We start from the raw sequence: 23,237 nt of genomic DNA on the forward strand, positions 1-23,237 counted from the left end.
GCTTTGACGGTAAGGCCGCCCTGCTCTTCAGGGAGGGAAATGGGTTGACGAGTATGTCTCTGGCGCCACCGCGTGGACAGTGGCCATGCGGCCGAAGGAGGAGAGCCGGGGGGGCGGGGAGAGAGGAGGAAGCGGAACGGTGGTGCGGGGCCGGGAGCCACGGAAGGGAAGGAGAAAAGCACTACGTTTCCCAGAGGCCTGCGAGGAGTGGAGCGGTTGGGGCTGGGACCCGGAAACTGAAGTGCTTGGCGGGGTCGGAGGCCGCCTCTGAACTCGGATTCCCAGGCTGCACAGCTTCCGGCGGCGCCTGCACGGTGGGCGCGGGCGCCGTGGCCCGTCAGGCGCTGCCCTCATAACGCGGGACTCGATTTCCCAGGGTCCCGCCGCGGGAGTCTCCGGCGGGCAGGCGCGCGCGAGCCGCCGACAGAGGCTGCAGACGCTGCGTCCCCGGCTTCGGGGTCCTGTCCTTCGCCTTTCTTCTCCGGTTGTGCTCCGTCGGCCGCTGCCGCCGGCCCGATCGACATGGCGGCGGTGTTGCAGCAAGTCCTGGAGCGCACGGAGCTGAACAAGCTGCCTAAGTCCGTCCAGAACAAACTTGAAAAGTTCCTTGCTGATCAGCAGTCCGAGATCGACGGCCTGAAGGGGCGGCACGAGAAATTTAAGGTGGAGAGCGGTAAGCAAGATGCTCTTCCCGCCCTCGGCCACTCCGAGCCGTGGCCGATCTTCCGCCTTGCACCCTCGCTCTCTGTTCAGAAGCTGCGACATTTTCTGTTAACATCTCTTTCAGGGCTCGGGAGCGCCCTCGGCCTTCTGCTGCCTACTTCTCTCCTAGTTTGATGAGAAGGATCTGCTGCTGTTTTTCCAAATCGAAATCCGCTTTTCCTTGTAATTAGACTGACCTCACCTAGGGAGTCTTAGGTTTGTCCAACAAACAAAAATTGTTTCTTTACCCCAGGCTTCTGAAAGTCTGCATACTCGATCCCTTCATGTCTACAGAACCTGATCTCTTTTGATGCATTTTATTTTATTTTATTTTTTTGCGGTAGTGGGGATTGAACCCAGGGCCTTGTGCTTGCGAGGCAAACACTCTACCAACTGAGCTATATCCCCAGCCCTTGATGCATTTTAAATGGCAGTAATTTCGCTTTATATTCTTGTCACCTTCATTCCTAGGCTTTGCTTGATGACTACTACTTCGTGCACTTGTTAGTTGGTATATGTGTCGCCCCATGATCCCATATCGAATTAGTGTTCCCCAAAACAAGTTTAGGTGTAAAAGACAGCACTGGAAACACAGTGAACTTGCAGTAAAAAAATTAATATATCTTATTTCTCTCTAAAAGTTGGAGTTTCATAGAAAATAACTGTTGATCTACTTGTATTTACCGATAGTGGGCCTTCAAATAAGAAAATTATCCACAATAGTGTCTTGAACATCCTTGAAAAAACATTAAGAATATAGTGATTATAGTTAATAAAATACAAATTTCCTATCTGTGTTTTTGATTTGCTATTTGGGAAAATTAATTTTTTTTATGCTAGATTGCCGGGAAATTTCCATCTGAATAGATTTTCACTTCATAGAAGTGTAATTATCAAACAGAATTGATCTTGAAAGTAGGCAGTTCTCAGAACTCCAAAGCTAAATACAGTACACTGAATTGTGTCCAGTAATTTGCACAGTAAATATTGAGCATTAGTTGTGTGCTGGCTACTGTGCTGAAGCAGACTGATTCTTCTCTTGGGAGGTTTACACATTTATTTTTATATAAAAGCTTAGTAATTTCATGCTTGAGTATTATACAACAAACCTTTTAAAACAAGTTTTTAACCCCCCCAAATTTTCCCATTTAATAAATACTTTTTTCAATCTGCCTTATGCCAAGTAGTCTATTGATGTCTGGGGAAAATACTAACACATATGACATCTTGCCTGCCTTGAAGAAGTTCATTTACAGATACCCTTTTAGGTCTTATTTTCTTTTGTCACATATGTCAGTTGGAAATGTTAGATGAATCCTTTTGAGTGCTTAATCTTTTTGTTAGATTCTCTTATTTAGAGCGCAGTTCTATTTTGTATCTTAAATTTTAAAATCAAAGTCATTAGAAATTAGCAGCATTAATAATGTGTTTGGTTTTCTAATTTTTTTTTTAACTTGCTTTCTGTAGAACAACAGTACTTCGAGATAGAAAAGAGGTTATCCCACAGTCAGGAGAGACTTGTAAATGAAACACGTGAGTGCCAAAGCTTGCGGCTTGAGCTAGAGAAACTCAGTAAGTATTTATTTATATCTTTATAAGCATTCTTGGAGCATTGAGATCTCCAGATACTCCTTGTGTTCTTTGAAAACATTTGCTTACTGAATATGAAAACACTGGTTAAGTATTACTTAATGAAAGTAAGTTTTCATTTATGGTGACATTGATTTTTAACTCAGTAAAGACTTCAAGAACACTGGGCTTAATAATCATGAGACCTGAAGTTTTTTGATTTTGTTTTGTTTTTTTGATACTGAGTATTGAACCCAGGAACAATTAACATTGAGACACATCTGCAGCCCTTTTTATTTTTTATTTTGAGAGAGAGTCTCGCTAAGTTGCTGAGGCTGGTCTCAAACTTGGAATCCTCCTCCTACTTTAGCCTTCAGAGTTATGGTGTGACAGAATCCACCATTGCACCCAGCAATACATGGGTTCTAGTTCTGATTTTGCTATTAAAAGTGGTTTAGCCATATGTAAATCAAAGCAATGTCTGATGGTTTTTAAATTGGTAGGCCCACATGTGCTTGTACATGTACAGCTTTACATATCAAATAAGATATTTTTGAAAGTTATCAAAAATGCTAAAGCAGTACGCAACTGAACAATTGGAGTGATAGAATTATTTTATGTTGACAGATTAAAGCCTACTAATTCCAGTATTTGATTTTCTTTATTCTGTTATTTTTAAAAACATTTTTGAATCTCAGTCTTTCCTCTTTCAGCCTAGTTTTTGTGAATGACAGGTAGCCAATTCTTTTAGTTTTCTTCTATCATTAAATTCTGGATAGTATATGAGATCTTAAATATCCTGACATTCTTAGGGGAATGATGTGTACACATTTCTTACTATAAAAGAAAGCAATTGTCAGGAAACATTTAATAGAGGAAGGGCATAATTAATTTCTTTTAAATATAGCTTGATTTTAATTTTGAGAAACAAAGCTCATAATCAAGGGAATATTAAAATTTCAACTTTCTCTTAACAAGTCTATTTATTGATTCTTTGGGCTTTAACATGTATTTTAGCTACTCTTGGCACGCTGCACTCTAAAACATGATTTACATAGCTGATGGTATGGTTATATGTGCTGGATAAATAGCTAGATCTGGTTCATTATCTATACATAACTTTTCCTTGACAAAGCAAATAAAAGGATCTGTTCATCAGTGGTGCTAACAAATTTCATGAAAATGGCTGTTTTTACAGCTTTAATTAATCTGGGTGAAAGAGCATATAGGGTGCACCTACACAAAGACCAGATATCTTCCTGGGGTGTACTATTATTTTTTTTTTTTTTTTTTGTATAAAGATAATTCTAGATCTTTAAGTCTGAAAAGCATTAAGTAAAGCAAAATAGGAAATCTACATTAATTTAGTAGGGTTTTTTTCTCCTTTTATGATCTGTTGCTTAAATAGAAGTAAAGATTAGAATTAGTAATGATGTATTTGTTCATTAAATTGCTAGAATATAATATAGATATGTTTTGTGTAGGAAAGTTTCAAAAAGTATTATTTCTAAGTATCTGCATTTGTTTAGGAGAGAAACTGTAATGAAAGAGGCCATTATGAAGTAGATATTGAGAGATTAATCATTGAGTATCAAACATCACTTTTTCTTTCATGTTAAAGGAACTCTTTTAGAGGAATAAGTGTGGAGTTGGCAAATCTCTGTTATGATTCACTACATGTATTTTATTTGTTTAAATGATATTTTGTCTTTAATGCTATCATTTTTACTTGATTTTCTCATTTCTAAATCAATTATGATATAGTTTTTTATAACATGTTGGTTTCTGTAGATGATGGTGAAAAATAAGAAAATTGATAACTACGTTTTTTTGATATAGACATTGGTAGAATTATTATACATTTGATTTTGGACACTATAGCATATTCAAAATTTTGGTCAAGAGTAGAGTACCTTTGTGATATAAACATCAATCTAGAATGTGATTACAATTCAGTCTTTCTGGGTTTCAGTCTTTGTTTTAAAATAGTGTAAGCATGGCAGTTGAATAAACACACTTATTGCAAGATTCAAGCTAATGTACATATGTTTAAAATTATCTTTTATCTAGATAGTCAACTGAAAGCACTAACTGAGAAAAACAAAGAACTTGAAATTGCCCAGGATCGTAACATTTCCATTCAGGTAAAGGGTATTCCTATGTATAAAGTTAATTGTAAATATTCTCAAGGAAGGTTTCTGTTTATTAGATGTTAGTGGTAAAATGAAATATGTCCAGGCTAGGAGTGTGCTCAGTGGAAGAGCACTTGCCTAGCAGGTATGAGGCACTGGGTTCGGTCCTTAGTACCACATATAAATAAATAAAATAAGGTCCATGGACAACTAAAAAAATAAATAAATAAAAAATAAATTTTAAAAAAATGGAATATGTCCAACTAGCAAATGCTACCAACAAAATATGAGTATGCAGATTTCCTAATTGGATAGTTTTGTGTTATTTTGACAGATTGGGCATTTCTTTTACTGAGTAAAAAGTCTACAACAATGCACTATTCCAGATGTTTTGAACTAGTTTTTTAAGTGGAACCACATTGGTAATCATTTCCTTAGAGCACTGATAAGAATAACATTGAATTTGATTATAAGCATTGCTGACCTGTTTAATATAGTCATATCCAGTGATTCTTTAATCAGATCAAACTTTGAACTATTAACATTTCTTTCTGAAGATTTGCATTTGATATTGTTTTCATATCTTTGAAAGAAAGACAAAATTCTACTCCCAGAATCTGAATAGGAACACAGAAGTCCCATGACATAGCTAGAAATAATTTCTCAAGAAATACAAACTCAAATATTAAGGAAATTAAAAAACACTACTGAAAATACACCTTTATAAATGGAGATATAGCATGTTCCAAATTAATATATGTTGGTTAAAAGTATTTTGACTCAAATTCAAATGAAATAGGTTGAAATTTAATAACATCACTGTGAAGGAGATTGGAAAAAAATAGAATAATTCTGAAAAAGAAATACAGGTTTAAAAGTACTTGGTTAGGGGCTGGGGAGATAACTCAGTCGGTAGAGTGCTTGCCTGGTAAGCTCAAGGCCCTGGGTTCGATCCCCAGCACCCAAAAAAAAAAAAAAAAAAAGTACTTGGTTAGCCATATATTAAAATGTTTCACAAAGCTAAGATCATTAACATTGGTATAAGAATCAGCATAGAGAGCAAGAGAATATAGTTCTTAAGTAAAACCCAATACAAAGGATAGATGCCATGAATTCTTCATGAATCTGATAAAAAATGTGAATCTGCAGCACAGAAAAACTAGGCAAATAAATCAAACTCTGCAAATTTTTTTTAATTGAAATATAAAGCAACTAGAAAGCAATACTTTCTCACCTTTTTAACATTTGTGCATTATAGTTATACATACTAATGGGATTCGTGTTACATATTTGAACGTGCACACAATACATAATATAACAATATAATTTAGCCAATATCACTCCCCAGCACTTCTGCCCTCCCCCCCTACTTCCTACCCCTTGGTACCTTTCCTCTACTAACCTCTCTGATTTTCATGAGATCCACCCTGCCACCTTTCTTTTCCTTTTTCATCTCTAGTTTCCACATATGAGAGAAAACATAACGACCCTTAGCCTTCTGAGTTTGACTTACTCCAGTTAACATAATGGTCCCTAGTTCCATCCATTTTCCTACAAATGGCATCATTTCATTTTCTTCTCTGACTGAATATAGCTCCGTTGTGTATATGTACCACATCTTCTTTATCCATTCATCCATTGATGGATACCTAGGCCGATTCCCTAGGTTTGCTGTTGTGAATTGTGCTGCTGTAAATATGGGTATGCATGTATCATTGTTGTATGACAACTTTAATTCTTAAGGATAAATACCTCAAGTGGTATCGCTGGGTCATAGAATGGTTCCATGCCTAGCCTATCGAGGAACCTCCATACTGATTTCCATGTTGGCTGTACTAATTTGTAATTCCACAAACAGTATGAAAGTGTTTGATTTTTCTCCACATCCTCTCCAGCATGTATTATTATTTGTATTCATTTTTTTTTGAGGTGGGGGTACCAGGGATTGAACTCAGGGCACTCAACCACTGAGTCACATCCCTAGCCCCCTTTTTATTTTGTATTTTTATTCAGAGACAGGGTCTCACTGAGTTGCTTAGCACCTCGCTGTTACAGAAGTTGGCTTTGAACTCTCAAACCTCCTGCCTCAGCCTCCCGAGCTGCTGGGAGTACAGGTGTGCACCACCGCACCCAGCGTATTTGTATTCTCAACGACACTAGTATTCTGACTGGTGTGAGGGGAAATCTCAGTGTAGTTTTAGTTTGCATTTCCCCAACTGTAAATAAAGAACATTTTTCATGTTTGTTAACCATTTGTATTTCTTCTTTTGAAAAGTGTCTGTTTAATTCATTTGCTCATTTATTAATTGGGTTATTTGACTTTTTTTGGTATAAAGTTTTTACTTCTTGTATATTTTAGATATTTATCCTCAGTCAAAAAAGCAGCCAGCAAAGATTTTCTCCCATTCTGTAAGTTCTCTTCACATACATAATTGTTTCCTTTGCTGTGTGGAAACTTTAATGCTATCTCATTTATTGACTCTGGGCATTATTTCCTGAGCTTAAGGGATCCTATTGAGAAAGTCATTCCCTGGACCTAAAAGCTGAAGTGTTGACCCTTTGTTTTCTTCTAGTAGTTGCATAGTTTCTGGTTGAATTTCTAGGTCTTTGATCTACTTTGAATTCATTTTTGTCCAGGGTTAGAGATAGGGATCTAGTTTCATTCTTCTACATGTGCATAACCAGTTTGCCCAGCACCATTTTGTTAAAAAGGCTGTCCTTTCTCTAGTGTATGTTTTTGGCACCTTTGTCAAGGATTAGATGACTATATCTGTGTGGGTTTATCTCAGTGTCTTCTATTCTGTACCATTGGTCTGTGTGTCTGTTTTTATACCAGAAACCTGCAGTTTACTGTAATTATATGTGGGTTGTATAATTTGAAGTCATATATTATATTGCCTCCAACATTTCTTTTTTGGCTTAGAATTTCTTTGGCTATTCTGGGTCCCTTCCAAATAAATTTTAGGACTGTGTTTTCTAGTTCTGTGGAAGAAAGTAATTGGTATTTTAATAGGGATTGCATTGAATCACTATATTGCTTTTGGTAGTATGACCATTTTAACAATATTAATTCTGCCCATCCATGAACATGGAAGGTCTTTCTATTTATTCCTTGGTGGTTTTTGTTTTTGTTTTGTTTTATATTGTAAATGGATTTCTTTCCCTAATTTCTCTCTCAGCAGATTCATTGTTGGTACATCAGAAAACTATTGATTTTTTATATGTTGATTTTTAACCTGCTACTTTGACAAATTTATTAGCTCTCACAGTCTTTCAGTGGAGTTTTTGGATCTTCTAGGTATAGGATCATATCATCTGCAAACAGTGATAATTTGACTTCTTTCTTACCTATTTTCATCCTTTTATTTTCTTCTCTTGCCTAATTGCACTGACTAGAATTTCTTGCACTGTATTGAATAGCAGTAGTGTGAGTGAACATCCTTATCTTGTCTCAGATTTTGAAGGAAATGCTTTCAGTTTTTCCCCATTCACTATGAAATTGACTTTGGGATATTCACATATAGTATTTACAGTACTGAGGTAGGTTCCTTCTAATCCTAGTTTCTTCAGTGTTTTTATCATGAATGGGTACTGAATTTTGTGATTTTTGCCTTTAGTTCTATTAACGTGAGGACTTGTATTTATTAAGTATTTTTACATTTAAGTTCATCAGGGATATTGACCTGTTGTTTTCTTTCTTGGTGTGTATTTATCTGGTTTTGGTATGAGTGTATTCTTTAAACTGGAGTTTTCAGATGCAACATGTTTCACTTCTTCTGCTGACAGGAAAAGGTCTGCACAGCTGCAGACCTCTGCATCTGAGAAGTGTTGCATGTCTTAATAATAGTGGGCCATGCCCTCCAGTGTTGCAGCAGACCCCAGCAACTCATCTTCAATTTCTTCTTCCTGGATTCTTGTGTTGTGAATTCAAAGAAGGAAATCCACAGACAAAGATGAGTGATTTTAACAATAAGATTTATTGAGGAACAGGAACAGAACTCTTGACCTGCAAGAGTAGACCCAGTAGCAGATTTTCTCTCCCTTTGTGTGCCAGAGTAGAGGTTTGTATAGCACTTGGTTTACTGCTATTGGTCCAAAATTATGCTAATTAGGGTTTGGAAACATATTGATGCCCTTGGTCCAGATTTATACTAATTAGGGCTTTGAAATGTATTAACATTATTGATCAAGTCTTGGGTCTTAACTTTCATTTAAGTCTGCCCCACTTCTATTGTCTCACGGCAGGTCAGGAAGCAGGAGGTTGAGGTCTTCAGACGGGGCTGCAGTGCTGCAGTGGGCATCCACACTGCATGCAGTCTTGCTGCCGCAGGATGACCAGTCAGCTTACCATGGCTCAGCCCTGGCCCACCACGCCTCAGGCCTGCCACGCCTCCATGGCAAGTTCCATGTGGGCATGAGCCATGTTTGCCACCCACACTCCAACCACTGGGACTGCCACTTTACTGCTCCACTGCCACTTCTCAGCAGGGACCAGTAGGCAGGCTGTGTGGTTTGCCAGCCAGGCTTTAGAGAATGAATTTGGAAGTATTCCATCCCTTTCTATTACATGGGATAATCTGAGAGTATTGGTATTAGTTCTTATTTAATGGTTTGGTAGAATTCAGCTGAGAATCCATCTAGTCCTAGGTTCACTTTATTTGGGAGACTTTTTATTACTGCTTCTAGCTCATTGCTTGTTATTTGGTCAAACAGGTTTTCTGTGTCCTTTTGATTCAGTTTTGGCAGATTGTATTTGTCTAGAAGTATCTATTTCTTTTAGGTTTTCCAGTTTACTGAAGTATAAATTTTCAAAATACCCCTTAATGACTTGATGGATTTCTATGGTGTCTGTTGTGATTTCTCCTTTTTCATCTTTAACTTTATTAATTTGGGGATTTTTTTCTTCTTTTGGTTTGTTTGGCTAAGAGCTTATCAATCTTGTTTATTTTTTTAAAGAATATACTCTTTGTTTCATTGATCCTTTGTATTTTTTTTTAAATTCTTTATTTCATTGATTTTAGCTCTGATCTTAATTATTTCCTTCCTTGGTTTGGAATTGGTTTGTTCCTTTTCAAGGGCCTTGAGATACATCATTAGGTTGTTTATTGATCTTTCTGTTTTGTTTTGTTTTTAGTGTAGGCATGCACAATTAGAAATTTATCTTTTAGAACTGCCTTCATTGTGTCCCAGAGGATCTCATATGCTGTATCATTTCTCTCATTTGAATCTAAGAATTTTTAAATATCTCCTTTGATTTCTTCTGTCACCATTCATCATTCAGAAGTGTATTCTTCAATTTCCGTATGTTTATACAGTTTTTGAAGGGTTCTGTCATGTTGATTACTAATTTCATTCTATCATGATCTGATAAGATGTAAGAAATTACATACATATATTTTTTGTATTTGCTAAGAGTTGCTCTGTGGCATAAAATATGGTCTGTTTCGGAGAAAGTTCCATGAGCCATTGAAGAAAGTATTTTCAGCTGTTGTTGGATAAAATATTGTATAGAAGTCTGTTAAGTCCACTAGTTTAAAATATTTTTCAGGTCCACAGACTACGGAGTCTTGCCTATGTCCTGTGTGGCAAGGGAGTAAGTAACTCTTGGAGATGTGGGCTGGCTGGAAATAAAAGGCCACAAAATAAAATAAAAGTATTGAAATAAAATCAAAGGACAAGAAATATTTTGAAAGCAGGGTCTTGACAGATGGAAAAGACCTGATGGGTGTGATCCTAACAAAGGGAAAAAGCCCGTGAATGCTTTCTTTATAGTGAAACATGTCAAAGGAATTTATTGTGAGGAAGGATTCTTCAAGGTAAACAAGAGGCAGATGCTGTGGGTAACTGACCTGGTCAGGGCTTATCACTTGTGTAGTAATTATTCTTCCTTCAGGCAGCTGGTGCCTCAAGGCTGTTTAGGTGCACTGGTATCTCTTTCACCTAAGGCTAGCTAGAGGCATCTAAATTCAAAGCCATGGAACTCATAAATTCCATGCCAGGCACGGAATAGGCCCCATGAATAGCAGCTGCCTGCAAATGGGTGTGTCTTTCTACTCCTTCACATGGAAAGATTTCCAGATGCGGCAGTCAAGCATGAATTCCAAGGCTATGGAATTCAAAGTAATTTATTTGCCACTCCCAACAACTGAGTTTATGTCTGGTAACCTACCTAATGGCAAGAGAGGCATTCTGAAATCACCCAGTATTATTATAACATGGTATACCTAAGGTTTCAATTTGAGTAATGTCTCTTTTACATAATTAGTTACACCCATATTTGGGACATAAATATTATTGTTATATCTTCTTGTTCATTGTTCTTTTACCAGTATGAAGTGACCTTCCTTGTCTCTTCTGATTAATTTTGGTTTGAAGTCTGCTTTGTCAGATAAGAGGATAGCGACTCCTGTTTGTTTTCTGATCTATTCATTTGGTTTATCAATTTCTATTCTTTTACTTTGAGCCTGTGGCTGTCTTTGCCTTTGAAGTACTTCTCTTCCAAATAACATATTTGGGTCTTTTTTCCTTTCTTTTTTAAATCCCTTCTGCCATCCTATGTTTTTTAGCTGGAGTGTCAAAACTATTAACATCAATGTTATTACAGAGAGATGTTTATTAATTCCTGCCATTTCGGTTTATTTATGATATTCATTTTCATCCTGTTTCTCATTTGCTTAGCTGCTCTTCAAATGAAATTTGTTCATTTGTGAGCTCTGGGATTTGTTTTTTATTTTTTCTGTGTGGAGTATTTTGTTATGTTCTGTAGTGCTGGTTTAGTTGTCATGAATTGCTTTAGTTTCTGCTTACCATAGACTTTTTTTCTTCAATTTTGAAGGATAACTTTACTGGATATAGCAGTTATGGTTGACAGTTATTTTCTTTCAGGACTTGGAACACATCATTCTAAGTCCCTCTGGCTTTTAGAGTTTGTACTGAGAAATCCAAAGTGATTCTGATAGGTTTGCCTCTAAATGTGACCTGACATTTATCTCGAGGCTTTTAAGATTTTATTCTTGTTCTCTGTGTTAGGCATTCTAATTATAATGTGTTGTTGAGACATTTTTTTAATCTCATCTATTTGGGGTTCTGAATGTATCCTGTATCTGGATGTCCATCTCATTCTCAAGGTTTGTAAATTTTTCTGTTACTATTTCCCTGAAGATGTTATTAATTCCCTTAGCCTGCATCTCACAACCTTCCTCAATTCCAGTGATTCTTAAATTTGGTCTCTTCATGTCCCAGAGTTCTTATATATTCTCATCATGGTTACTTATTTTCTTTTCTTTAATGCTCTGATCAAGATTGGCCAGTTTGTCTTCCAGCTCTGAGATTCTGTCTTCAGCATGCTCTACTATATTAGAGAATTTTACCTGAACATTTTATTTGATTTATTGTGTCTTACATTTCCAAGATCTCTGTTTATTTCTTTTTCAGTATTTCTCTTTATTGAATTTCTCATTCATATCCTGTACTGACTTCCTTAATTCATTCACTTGTTTTTCTATGTTCTCTTGGAATTTGTTGATCGTTTTTGTAATTATTCTTTTGAATTCTTTATGTGTGATTCATCTTTTCAATATCTTTAGGTTCATTTGCTAATGAATTATGAACTTTAGGAGGTGTTGTTACCTTGTTTTTTCATATTTCTTTTATTTCCATGTTGGATTTTATACATTTGTTGGGAGTTATTTCTCTTCTGCTCTTATGTGTGGACCTTTTTTAGGGCATAGTCTTCACTTGCCAAAATGTCCTACAGTGATCTAAGTTAAGACCCCTTTGTAGTGTGTCATCCACAACCTTTGTGTTAATTCTGTTTTTGCTGTAGCAGTTGATGTTCGTAGTTGGGACCTGGGGGCCCACCCCTATCCATTTCTGTTTTGGACCTCATCATTAGTTTGGGCTTTTATCTCTTCTATTTGCATTAAAGTATAACTGAAGAATGAGTGTCATTAATTTGTGTGTGGAGCAAGATATGCTGTCTTAAGGCTGGTTTTAGTTCAACAGCAGAGTGTATCCCCTTTAATGTTGTAGTGTCCCTGTAGGTTCCCAGCACCACACAGAATAGGGCAAAACAAACAATAGTAACAACCAATGCAAACAATATGTAGCATTGAAATAAATACCCCATTCTTTCTATGACATCTACAACATTAATTACCACAAAAAAACGGTGGGGTTAACAATTGTCAACAGTTGTAAAAATATCAATGAACTACATCTGACTTTGAACTGCAGGTATCAACAATGTCATCCTCAGCAGTAGTAACAGCATTAATACAGGTGGGGGCAGTAGTTTTATAACTAGTTAGTTCTAAAACATGGTAAAAGTGTAGTTAAGAGAAAAGAAAATATGCTAGGAAAGTAGAGAAGAGTTTGTACTTTCAAAAAAACAGAATGCAGAAGAGATGTATAAGAAAGAAAGAAATAAAAAGTAGAAATAAAGTAACATGAGAAAGGAAAAGAATACAATACACTTTGGCTATTAGAAGAAGAAAATTGAGAAAGACAAAAGAGAAATAAATGAAAACAATACAACACAAAACCAAGTATACAAACCAAAATGCCCTAACCCTCAAAAGACAAGGCCAGGAAAAATAACTGCATTAAAAAATGCTACAAATGAGGGAGGGGGGACCACATATGTGTATGAATATATGTCCGTGAACAAATCAGCACAGAAAGAACTCAAGTGCTCACATACACAAAGGAAAAAAGAAGGAGGAAAAGATTCTTCATGAAAAATGATGGAATCTTCTCCACGGAGGTGGTCAGAATAGTCAAGGAGAGTGGATAGTCACTGCCTATGCCCATTCTTTTCATTTCTTCTTGAGCTATGTACTGAGAGCAAGATCAAGGACTGGGGTTGTTAAGCCCTTCCTCTTTTTGTGTTGCTCTCTGAACTACCAGATGGAGTGGCATAAGAATGAAGCTGGTTGAAATAAGCCTCTACTTCCTTTCTTTCCAGTATGAGGTAGGATGGAGTGGATAATATACTGTCAGTTGGAGTTTTGTCCTTACAGACAAGATACATGCACTCCTGGGGTGGAGCTGCTGTAGAGTTCTGGCAGGTGGGGCTTAGGTCTAATCTGGCCTTACAGGCTATTTGGGGTGATATCTGCTCTTGTTGTGGAGCAGTTCTGCTGCTTGAGTCCTAAACTATGGAGCAGCTCATGAAGACTTTCTCTATTCCGCCATATTGAATCTCTTTTTAGAAAGAAATATCTTTAACCATTGTGTTGGCTTCTTGTTGCTATAACAAAATATCTGAGAAAATAAGCTTTTAAAGAAGAAAGATGTTTTTTGGTTCAGTTTTGGATGTTTCTTTCCATAACTGATTGGTTCTGTTCTTTGGGCCTGTGGCAAACAATGAACTCATGGTGGGAAGTGCTTGCTGGAGCAAACTATTCTCCTTATGGCCAAAATGTGAAAGAGAAGAAGTAGAGAGACTGACATCCCACTATACCCCATCCAAGCAGATGCCTCCAGTGACTTATCCCACCTCTTGTTACCACCGCCTTCCGTAGTACCATGGGCTGGGGACCAAACCTTTAATACCTGGACCTTTGGAGGACTTTCCAGATTCACACTCTAGGAACTACCTCTGTCTTTAAAAAAATTTCTTAGTGTATAGCTGGAAACTTTTCTACCAGAATCAGATACAAGGCAGAGAGCCTACTCTTGCCACAACTATTTAATAGTTCTGGACATACTAGCAAGAGCATTCAGACATCAAAAAGAAACAAAAGGCATTCAAATCAGAAAAAAAAAGTAAAGTTATTTTTACTTATAGATGCCAAGGTGTTATCTATAGAAAATCTTAAAAGATTCCTCAAAAGCACCTTAGTCCTGGGTGCAGTGGCACATGTCTGTAATCCCAGCAGCTCAGGGGGCTGAGGCAGGAGGATCACAAGTTCAAAGCTATCCTCAGCAATAGCAAGGCACTAAGCAACTCAGTGAGACCCTGCTTCTAAATAAAATACAAGATAGGACTGGGGATGTGACTAAGTAGTCTAGTGCCCTGAGTTCAATCCCCAGGTAACTGCCCCCCGCAAAAAAAAAGCTACAGAATAATTGGTAGCATTTCTTTATACAAATAGTGACCTAGCTGAAAAAGAAATCAAGAAAGCAATCTCGTTTGTGACACTATTTTTTAAAAATATTTTTAGGAATAAATTTAACCCAAGAAACGAAAAGTTTATACATTGAAAACTATGAAACACTGATGGAAGAAATTAAAGAGCACCCAGATACATGGAAAGATATCCTGTGTTCATGGATTAGAAGAATAATGTCCCAAAGCAATACATAAATTTAATGTAAGAATACAATTTCATTGGCATTTTTAATAGAAATAGAAGAAATACTACTAATATTTGTATGGAGCCACAAAAAAAACCCTGAATAGCTAAAAGCAATACTGGGGAAAAAAGTTGGAAGCTTCACATTTCCTTATGTAAAACTATATTTGGTGATCAAAACTGTGGTATGGGCATAAAAACAGAGACATAGATCAGTGGAATAGTGTAGAGAACCAGAAATAAATCCAAACGTATAAAAAGATAACAAAATAAAAAGACAGCTACTAGGAATGGGGAAAAAATATGGTTAATATCCAGAATTTATAAAGAACTCTTAAAACTCAGTTGCAGAAAACAAATGGACAAAGGACTTTGAAAACAGATCTTTCTCCAAAGAAAACATAAAAATGGCCAGGTACATGAAAAGGTTCTCAACATCACTAATCATCAGGGAAGTAAAAACTAAATCCACTATATTATCTCGCACTCATTAAAGGTGGCTATTATATGAGAGATAAGTGGTAACAAATGTTAGCAAGAATGTGGAAAAAAGGAAACCAAGCATATCGTTGGCATGTATATTGGTGCAACCATTTTGGAAAACAGCATGGAGATACATAAAGAAATAAAAAATAGAACTACCATGTAATGCAGCGGTTTGTGTTTGGGGTATGTTTTCAAAGCAAATGAAATCACCCCCTTGTAAAGATATCTGCACTTCCATGTTTATTGCTGCATTATTCAAAACTAAGGAATGATTATATTATTAATACATGATTACTCTAAAATTACAAGTAAATCATTCAAGGAAGAAATAGTCAAAGGAAAAAAAAATTTTTTTAAATCAAAGAGGAAACTATGTAAGTAGTCAGTGGCAATGAGAAATGTTTCTCTACTTGTAATTTTAAAAATGCAGATTTAAACAGCAGCAAGGTTATTTTTCTTCTCACATTACTGTTGATATCTATTTCTCTGTTAAAATAATTCTGCTTGAGTACCTTGAGATTGGTACTTACCAGTTGAAAAGCTTTTTGAGTGGTCTTTGTCTCACTACAAAGTTATTCAACCAGATAGGATTTTAAGTAATTCCATTTCTAGGGATCTTTCTTCAGAAATAGTTTGAATTAATGTATGAATGCAGTAATATTTCTCAAAACGTTATGAAGTCATAAAATTGAAAAGTACATTAATTTTCCTATAAAATCTTGTTTAAGTACTTAGCTAAAAAAGTGACACCAGAAAAATGTTTCCAAAATAAAAAGCGAATCTAAACCTTGGTATCATGAGTACTTTAAACTTTTTGAAACATAAACTGTAAGAGAAAGAAAAATTTTTGAACTGTAGCTAATGTTAACTAAAATAATAATTTCATGTTCAAGTCCCTGTATTACTGCTCAACCTAGTTTTCTCAAATTTATTATTTCTTTTACAGAGCCAGTTTACACGAACAAAAGAAGAATTAGAAGCTGAGAAAAGAGACTTAGTTAGAACCAATGAGAGACTATCGCAAGAACTTGAGTATTTAACAGGTATGAAGAAATGTTTAGTCTTATCTCCATTCTTTATTTTCTCTTGTTAGATAGTGCTAGGAAGTAATCCCCAGTCTGTTTCTCTTGCTGTTTCTTTGTTACAGCTGAGTATGAGTTCAGTATAATAAATTGTGTTATTTCTTTCTTATGTATCTTTAAACCATTAGCAAGGAAGAAGTGTTAGAAAATGCCCAAATGAGAAACATCTCAAAGTAGTAGTAATTTGGATCAAGATAAAATGCTATTTATAATATCAAATTTTTTTTTTTTTTTTTTTTTTTTTTTTTAAAGCAATACTGGGCTTTGAACTCAGGGTCTCTCACATGCTAGGCAAGAACTTGAAAGCATTTTAAAGATATTTGTGAAGTCTAAATTCCCTTTTTTTATGCAGACATTCTTTCAGTTTGTAAGCATTTAATATTAGAACCTAAAAAAGAAAGCCTGTATTTGAAAATAGACTGAAGGGAATTTAAGTCACAGGTATATAAAATACATGAATGTAGAATAAGCCATGTAAGGTAAATAGCTGATGAACTTACGTGAACGTGACTTTTAAATAGTTACTGGTATTGTGTTTCCTTTTTTTAGTTTTTTAAAAATTCTTATTTCCTTATAATAAGGGAAAGATTTTCACATATTTGTATTGCTATACAGTAATATTCAACTAGAGAACTGTACTTTTTCATTCTCAGAGGAGAGTCACTTTAGAGTGTTTACTGATTATGGTGATCAGATAGTAGTAATTGGAGTTAAAGGAATTATTTTCATAAAACCCTGAATGTTAAGAAATTAAACAGATGTGTCTATTTTGACTCTTTTAAGTAGAAGGTTTATATATTTATTATTGCTTTTTAACTTAAAAAATATTTATAAAATTTTAGTAACTTTGGGTGTATCTGGAAGTAATTTATATAAATTATGTGTTTGGGTATGTATATTTTGATGCTTTATAATCTATTAATTAAAATTAAATTTGTAATTAAATATTGCAGAAACAAGTTGAAATAGGGAAGCTGAGACCTATTTGCTTTATGTTAGAGGTTTATATTCCTATAGTTTTTTTTTTGATTTTTAGTTCCTAAGCATTTTAAACTTTTCATGTGACCTTTCTAGAGGATTTTAAACGTCTAAATGAAAAGCTTAAAGAAAGCAATGCAACAAAGGGTGAACTTCAGTTAAAACTGGATGAACTTCAAGCTTCTGATGTATCTGTTAAGGCAAGTAATAAGTAAATCTTAGTGCACAAAGTAATTTTTGCACAAAACTCACCTAAATTTGAAATATAGGCAAGTTATCCATAACGTAATTTAAAGTATGTTTTGTTTTTACTTCAAGGAATTAGACATTAGGACAATTGAAATTTGAAACTTAACTTTGTTGTGGTTCTTTGTTTTCTGTTATTTAACAATCCTTGTAAATACTTGTTATGGGGTGCAACTTAAAAACAGACCAATCACCACTGAGAAGTCCAAATTTGAGTCTTTATTAGCCTGCCGGCTGACTGTCTTAACACAGTGCCCCAAAAATGGCTATTGGGAAAATAGCCCCAACCATAGAGTTGCAGGGGTTTTTTATACTGTAAGTCAGTACATCAGTCATAAGTGTTTGTTGTTATGATTCAGAACTCAAACTAACATCACGAGATCTAAAATCATTAGCAGAATGGGGGGAAGTGGGTCAAAGTGACCTTACTTAGGTACAAATTAAATAGTTACTAACATCTAGACAATCACTGTTTAGAAAAAATAGGAATCAAAAAGAGAACAGTTTTTCATCCTGTAAGAATTGTCATTTTGTGTTGCCCAATATGTCATGCTGAGCAACTGATGGTGGGTACAGAGGTGGAGTGTTCCCATGAGAGAAGTATTTCCTTCATGACATGGAGTCTCAAGACAAAATGGAGTGTGTTTACTCATTGTCCATATAGCCTGGCCTATAACATTTTCATGGAGTCAAATATGTCAACCCATTACAATACTTATTTCTGTTCTAAAATAAAATTCAGCTGTGTTCCTTAGCCACAGACAAAAATCCTTTGAATAACCATATATTATCTTTAACTATAAACATTATTTCTCAATTTCTTTAGTATCGAGAAAAACGCTTGGAGCAAGAAAAGGAATTGCTACGTAATCAGAATAGATGGCTAAATACAGAGTTGAAAACCAAAACTGATGAACTTCTGGCCCTTGGAAGAGAAAAAGGAAATGAGATTCTAGAGCTTAAGTGTAATCTGGAAAACAAGAAAGAAGAAGTAAGTAAATAAAATTGTATTTCTCCTCATGTTGGATATCACACTTGTGTGTCAGTTTATTAAATGTATATTCAATAGTGGACCTAATTAATTGTTTTGTACAACTAATGGCCAAATGTGGAGGGCATAACAATAATTTGGCCAAGGAAAACAACAAATTGCATTTAAATAATTTATGATTTTTTTTTGACTCTTGATACCATCTACTGTCTTTTAACATCTTTCTTTCTTGAGACACATGTTTAAGAAGTGGTTTTGAGTTTTTGTGAGTTAAATCCAAACATTTTATCCCATGAGCTATTATGTTTTATTTTCTTCAATACACATACATTGTACAAATTACCTTTTTGAGGGTGTGTGTAGAAGGGAGAGTTTTGCTTTTGCTTGGTGGTATAATCATCAAATTCATTTCAGTTAATGACATCCCCTCCCCCACTTGTAGGTTTCTAGACTGGAAGAACAGATGAATGGCTTAAAAACATCAAATGAGCATCTTCAAAAGCACGTAGAGGATCTCTTGACCAAATTAAAGGAGGTATAGATGACTACTTTAAAAATCTGTTTCTTTTACAGAAATACGTAATCAGCACTTAAGCTGTTATTTTACAGAATGATAACATATTTTAATCTGTCTCTGTTACCTTTAAATTACCAGAATTCTAAGTAATATAGCTAGGTAAATAGAATCAGAAATACGAGTTACGTGCTATATCCAAAATACTGCCTAAGAGATGAGTATGGGTTCATTTTAATAATCATTTAGCTGTTTTTACTTTAAGTTAAAAATATATTTTATCCTCAAATTTATTCATTGTTATCATGAAAACTGATTTTAATTTTAGTGTTTTAAGTCTTTAACTGTTAATTTACAAAGTGGGTTTTTTATTTTGGCATTTGATAAACATTTAAATTTAGTTCAAACTAGACTTAGTTTACTAGCTTACTGCCATACTAAATTTGCTAGTTTTAGTTACAGACTTGCTGTAATTGGGTTATTTTTCTCAGGCCAAAGAACAACAGGCCAGTATGGAAGAGAAATTCCACAATGAATTAAATGCTCACATAAAGCTCTCTAATCTATACAAGGTAAGTATTCCACCACACATTGGTACCCTAGTGTTGGATCATTGACTAATAGGTAACTTCTTCACCTTGGCGTTTAGAGTGCTGCTGATGACTCAGAAGCAAAGAGTAATGAACTAACCCGGGCAGTGGATGAACTACACAAACTTTTGAAAGAAGCTGGAGAAGGTAAGCACTTCCAACTATGGGAAAATTATTTTGTTTTTAGGTAGAAGGTATGTTTTTCTTTTAAGTTCATATAGGTAATTTGAATTAGAAATCAGACTTAACCTTTATTAGGAACAAAATTTAGTAGAGAAGAAAGATCCTTGGTTGAAGAAAATTGGAATTATATTTTAAAGCAAATAATGTATTTGAAAATATAGATAGCATTTTTTAAAAAATTTCTTCTAGTAACTATTTGGGTACTCTCTTACTCTGTAAGTTAAAACTTTTTAAGTTATTCATAGCATATTTTAAGGTCTTTTATTGCCTTAAATTCTTGTTTTATCTTCTTAGTAACATGTATTTGCAGGCGATTGGTTCTACAACTCTTCAAGGATTTTAGGGCGCTCAGTTGTCTTACATGAGGTAGTGTAGTGTTTGCATGTAACCTACACAAATCCTTCTGTTTATTTATGTTTGGTGGAGCTGGGCCTTTTGCATGTTTTTGTGTGGTACTAGGGATTAAACCCAGGGTGCTAGTCACCTGGTCTTAAATATTTTCAATCCTTGATTGATTGAATTCCTGATGCAGAATTCAGGAATATGGAGAGTCAACAGTGTTTAAGTTCTATTACCGTCATTTCCTGTGTTCTATACTAAAGATGGAAATTGAAACCAAATATATTTTATAGCCACTTTTCTACCATTTAAGACCTTATATTTTCCATCTGGGTAAAAGACATCAAAAGGAGAAAGAGACTCATCAGGAAAAGACATTTCAGAGATACTATGTAAAGCAAGGAGGTACAGTAGATAATTGTCAGTTGCAGCCTCTGTAGAATTTAATGTTGTGGAAAAATGACTGTTTGCTTATAGTTTATGAACTGTAAGATTTTAACTATATATTTGGGTATTCTTTCTTTAAAAATGCTTTTAGCCAACAAAGCAACACAAGATCATCTTCTAGAGGTGGAAGAATCTAAAGATCAAATGGAAAAAGAAATGCTTGAGAAAATAGGGAAATTAGAGAAGGAATTAGAGAATGCAAATGACCTGCTTTCTGCCACTAAACGTAAAGGTATGGCTAATAGTTGCTATTTATTCCTTGAAGTACTAGAGCTTGTCTACATAATAGTTTAATTACACTAATAGTATTGATCTGTGATGCTATGATATAAGAAACTGTCAAGTTATACTATTAGAATATTTTATTTTAAAATGGATTATCTATATCTTTACGGAGCCATCAGATATAAATATTATTTGATCAGTTCCCATATTGTATGTCAATTCCCAGGATAGTTAGTGTTTCTATTAATTATTGTGATTGTATTACATGACTTTGGGTTCTCATGTTTTAAATTTTTTCATAGGAGGGTTGGGATTGTAGCTCAATGGTAGAGCACTTGCCTAGCATGTGTGAGGAACTGGGTTCAGTCCTGAGCACCACATGTAATAAAATAAAGGTCCATGGACAACTACAAAAATACTTTAAAAATCTTTTTGCATAAAAATTAATGTGTAATTAGTATGTAATAGTTCCTTTCACTTATCCTTTGCTTGTTTTAAAAGAAAATTGTTAGGAAACCCAGCATGGTGCTGTGCACTTGTAATTCTAGCAGCTGAGGCAAGCTTAAGGCCAACCTGGACAACTTAGACTCCCTTAACCTGAAAAGGGCTGTGGATGTAGTTCAGTTGTAAAGCACCTCTTTACAATCACAAAAAAATATAAACAAGAAAATATCAGTGGCTTTTTGTATGAAATAGTACTAAATTTGTATGTGTGTTGGCACAGGAGCTATATTATCTGAAGAAGAGCTTGCTGCCATGTCTCCCACTGCAGCAGCCGTAGCTAAGATAGTGAAACCTGGCATGAAATTAACTGAGGTAAGAGTGCCATTAAATCTTGTTATTTTTGATAGACTATATACTTCTATTGTTAAGCTTCAATTTGAGACAACTCATCTTCTACTTTCAGCTTTATAATGCTTATGTGGAAACTCAGGATCAGTTGCTTTTGGAGAAACTAGAGAACAAAAGAATTAATAAATATCTAGATGAAATAGTGAAAGAAGTTGAAGCCAAAGCACCAATTTTGAAACGCCAGCGTGAGGAATATGAACGTGCACAGAAAGCCGTGGCAAGTTTGTCTGTTAAACTTGAACAAGCTATGAAGGTTGGTTCCATTCCTAATTTTAGTTGTCACATAAAAAAAATAAAATAAAAAATTATTATTAGGAAGTTATTTCTTGATGTTTGAGTCAGAAAAAACTAAATATACTTTTGATTGATACAGTAAATTGATATATTTTGAAGTTTCTTCCTACGTTATGAAATACCTCTAATTATAAGACGTTCTACCTTCAGCTAAAATTGCTGTAGTCTTTCACATTTTTTAAGGCATTTGATGTGTTTTCTTTAGGATTCTCTAGTGGAAGATAATAGCCAAATCTTCTTGGACCACTCTTTAAAATAACAATCTATTTGTAATAAAGCTCTTCTAAATTTCACCTTATCATTCTTTCTCAAATGGTTTTGATAGCCTATCTACAAATGCTAATACTATTTGAATATAGGTAAGAACTTTTTAATACCATTTCGTAATTTGGCATATCTTATATACATTATTTTGTTACTCTTTGCATACAAAAAATTTCAAGGAAATTCATCACTACCCTTCTGAAGATTTTTAACTTAATAATGATTTTCAAGAAGTGTTTATATTATAACGTTTTGCTTTTAGAGTGCACCTATTAATGGTACTGAGGGAAGTCTATAAGATTTACTAAAATGAGTTCGTTGAGGAAATTCAACTAAATGAATTTGTATCTGCTCTTCTAAACTGATAAATTTCTTGTTCTTTTTGGAGAAGAATACAAGTAAATTATATCCTTAATTCAAAATTAAATTATGGCTGCTGTGATAATTTAGAAGTCAGCTTAAATGTATTTATATTATGTCTAATGATCACTTTCTTCAGAATCAAAGTAAGTCCAAAAGTCTTGATCTGATGGGATATTGACTTTTTGACATCCCCACTCCCCCAGCATGTCACCCCCTCATCCCTGAAGTGTGGTTTGGAAAGAGGTCTCATGGGCCCAGTTACCTCTTAACTTCCTCTCTCTTGAGGGTGTTTGCCTGGAGCTCTTTGTATCTGAAGAGTGGGTGTCGAGATGGAGGGGCTTAAGAATTAGAACAGTAGCTGATTACTGCAGAAGAAACTATTTGTTCCTTCCTAATTAATACACAGTGTATTAATAAAAACCTTTGAATGTTTTTCACAAATGCTGTGGAATTTAAAGATAGTTTCTCTATGTTTTTTAACAACTGAATTTTCTGTCCATAACGAGTAAAGTATATCTTCCAGTCTAAATCCTATAATGCTCATTTGTGATGTTTTAATGGTTTTATGAACAAATGGTTTCTATTTTGTCAACTTGATTAATCCTCTTTTGGATTTAATAGATTTGTATCAGTGCTATCTTTTATTAACATTTATTCCATTTTGTCACATATTTGTTACTAC

The 23,237-nt window shown here is 34.9% G+C and overlaps 1 protein-coding gene and 1 non-coding gene across 3 annotated transcripts in view; one reads left to right on the top strand and one right to left on the bottom strand.

Annotated features, from left to right (window-relative positions):
• Positions 1 to 287: 287 nt before the first annotated feature.
• Positions 288 to 23,237, top strand: part of Tpr (translocated promoter region, nuclear basket protein) — a 66,725-nt gene continuing 43,775 nt past the window's right edge. The window contains exons 1-12 of one of the 2 annotated variants that reach the window (XM_047520123.1): positions 288 to 673; positions 2,170 to 2,274; positions 4,342 to 4,415; positions 16,134 to 16,230; positions 17,344 to 17,447; positions 18,320 to 18,484; positions 18,927 to 19,019; positions 19,490 to 19,570; positions 19,648 to 19,735; positions 20,649 to 20,789; positions 21,507 to 21,598; positions 21,690 to 21,887. In XM_047520123.1, the coding sequence (XP_047376079.1) occupies positions 523 to 673; positions 2,170 to 2,274; positions 4,342 to 4,415; positions 16,134 to 16,230; positions 17,344 to 17,447; positions 18,320 to 18,484; positions 18,927 to 19,019; positions 19,490 to 19,570; positions 19,648 to 19,735; positions 20,649 to 20,789; positions 21,507 to 21,598; positions 21,690 to 21,887 (1,389 nt within the window). In that variant the 5' untranslated portion in view covers positions 288 to 522. The remainder of the gene's footprint in view (positions 674 to 2,169; positions 2,275 to 4,341; positions 4,416 to 16,133; positions 16,231 to 17,343; positions 17,448 to 18,319; positions 18,485 to 18,926; positions 19,020 to 19,489; positions 19,571 to 19,647; positions 19,736 to 20,648; positions 20,790 to 21,506; positions 21,599 to 21,689; positions 21,888 to 23,237) is intronic. The other variant, XM_047520122.1, reaches the window with a different exon arrangement.
• On the bottom strand, positions 1,038 to 1,111 carry Trnaa-cgc (transfer RNA alanine (anticodon CGC)). Its single transcript has one exon. It is a non-coding gene; the product is annotated as a tRNA-Ala (tRNA).

Source organism: Sciurus carolinensis, chromosome 12 (genome assembly GCF_902686445.1).
Source record: "Sciurus carolinensis chromosome 12, mSciCar1.2, whole genome shotgun sequence".
NCBI classification, from domain to species: Eukaryota; Metazoa; Chordata; class Mammalia; order Rodentia; family Sciuridae; genus Sciurus; species Sciurus carolinensis.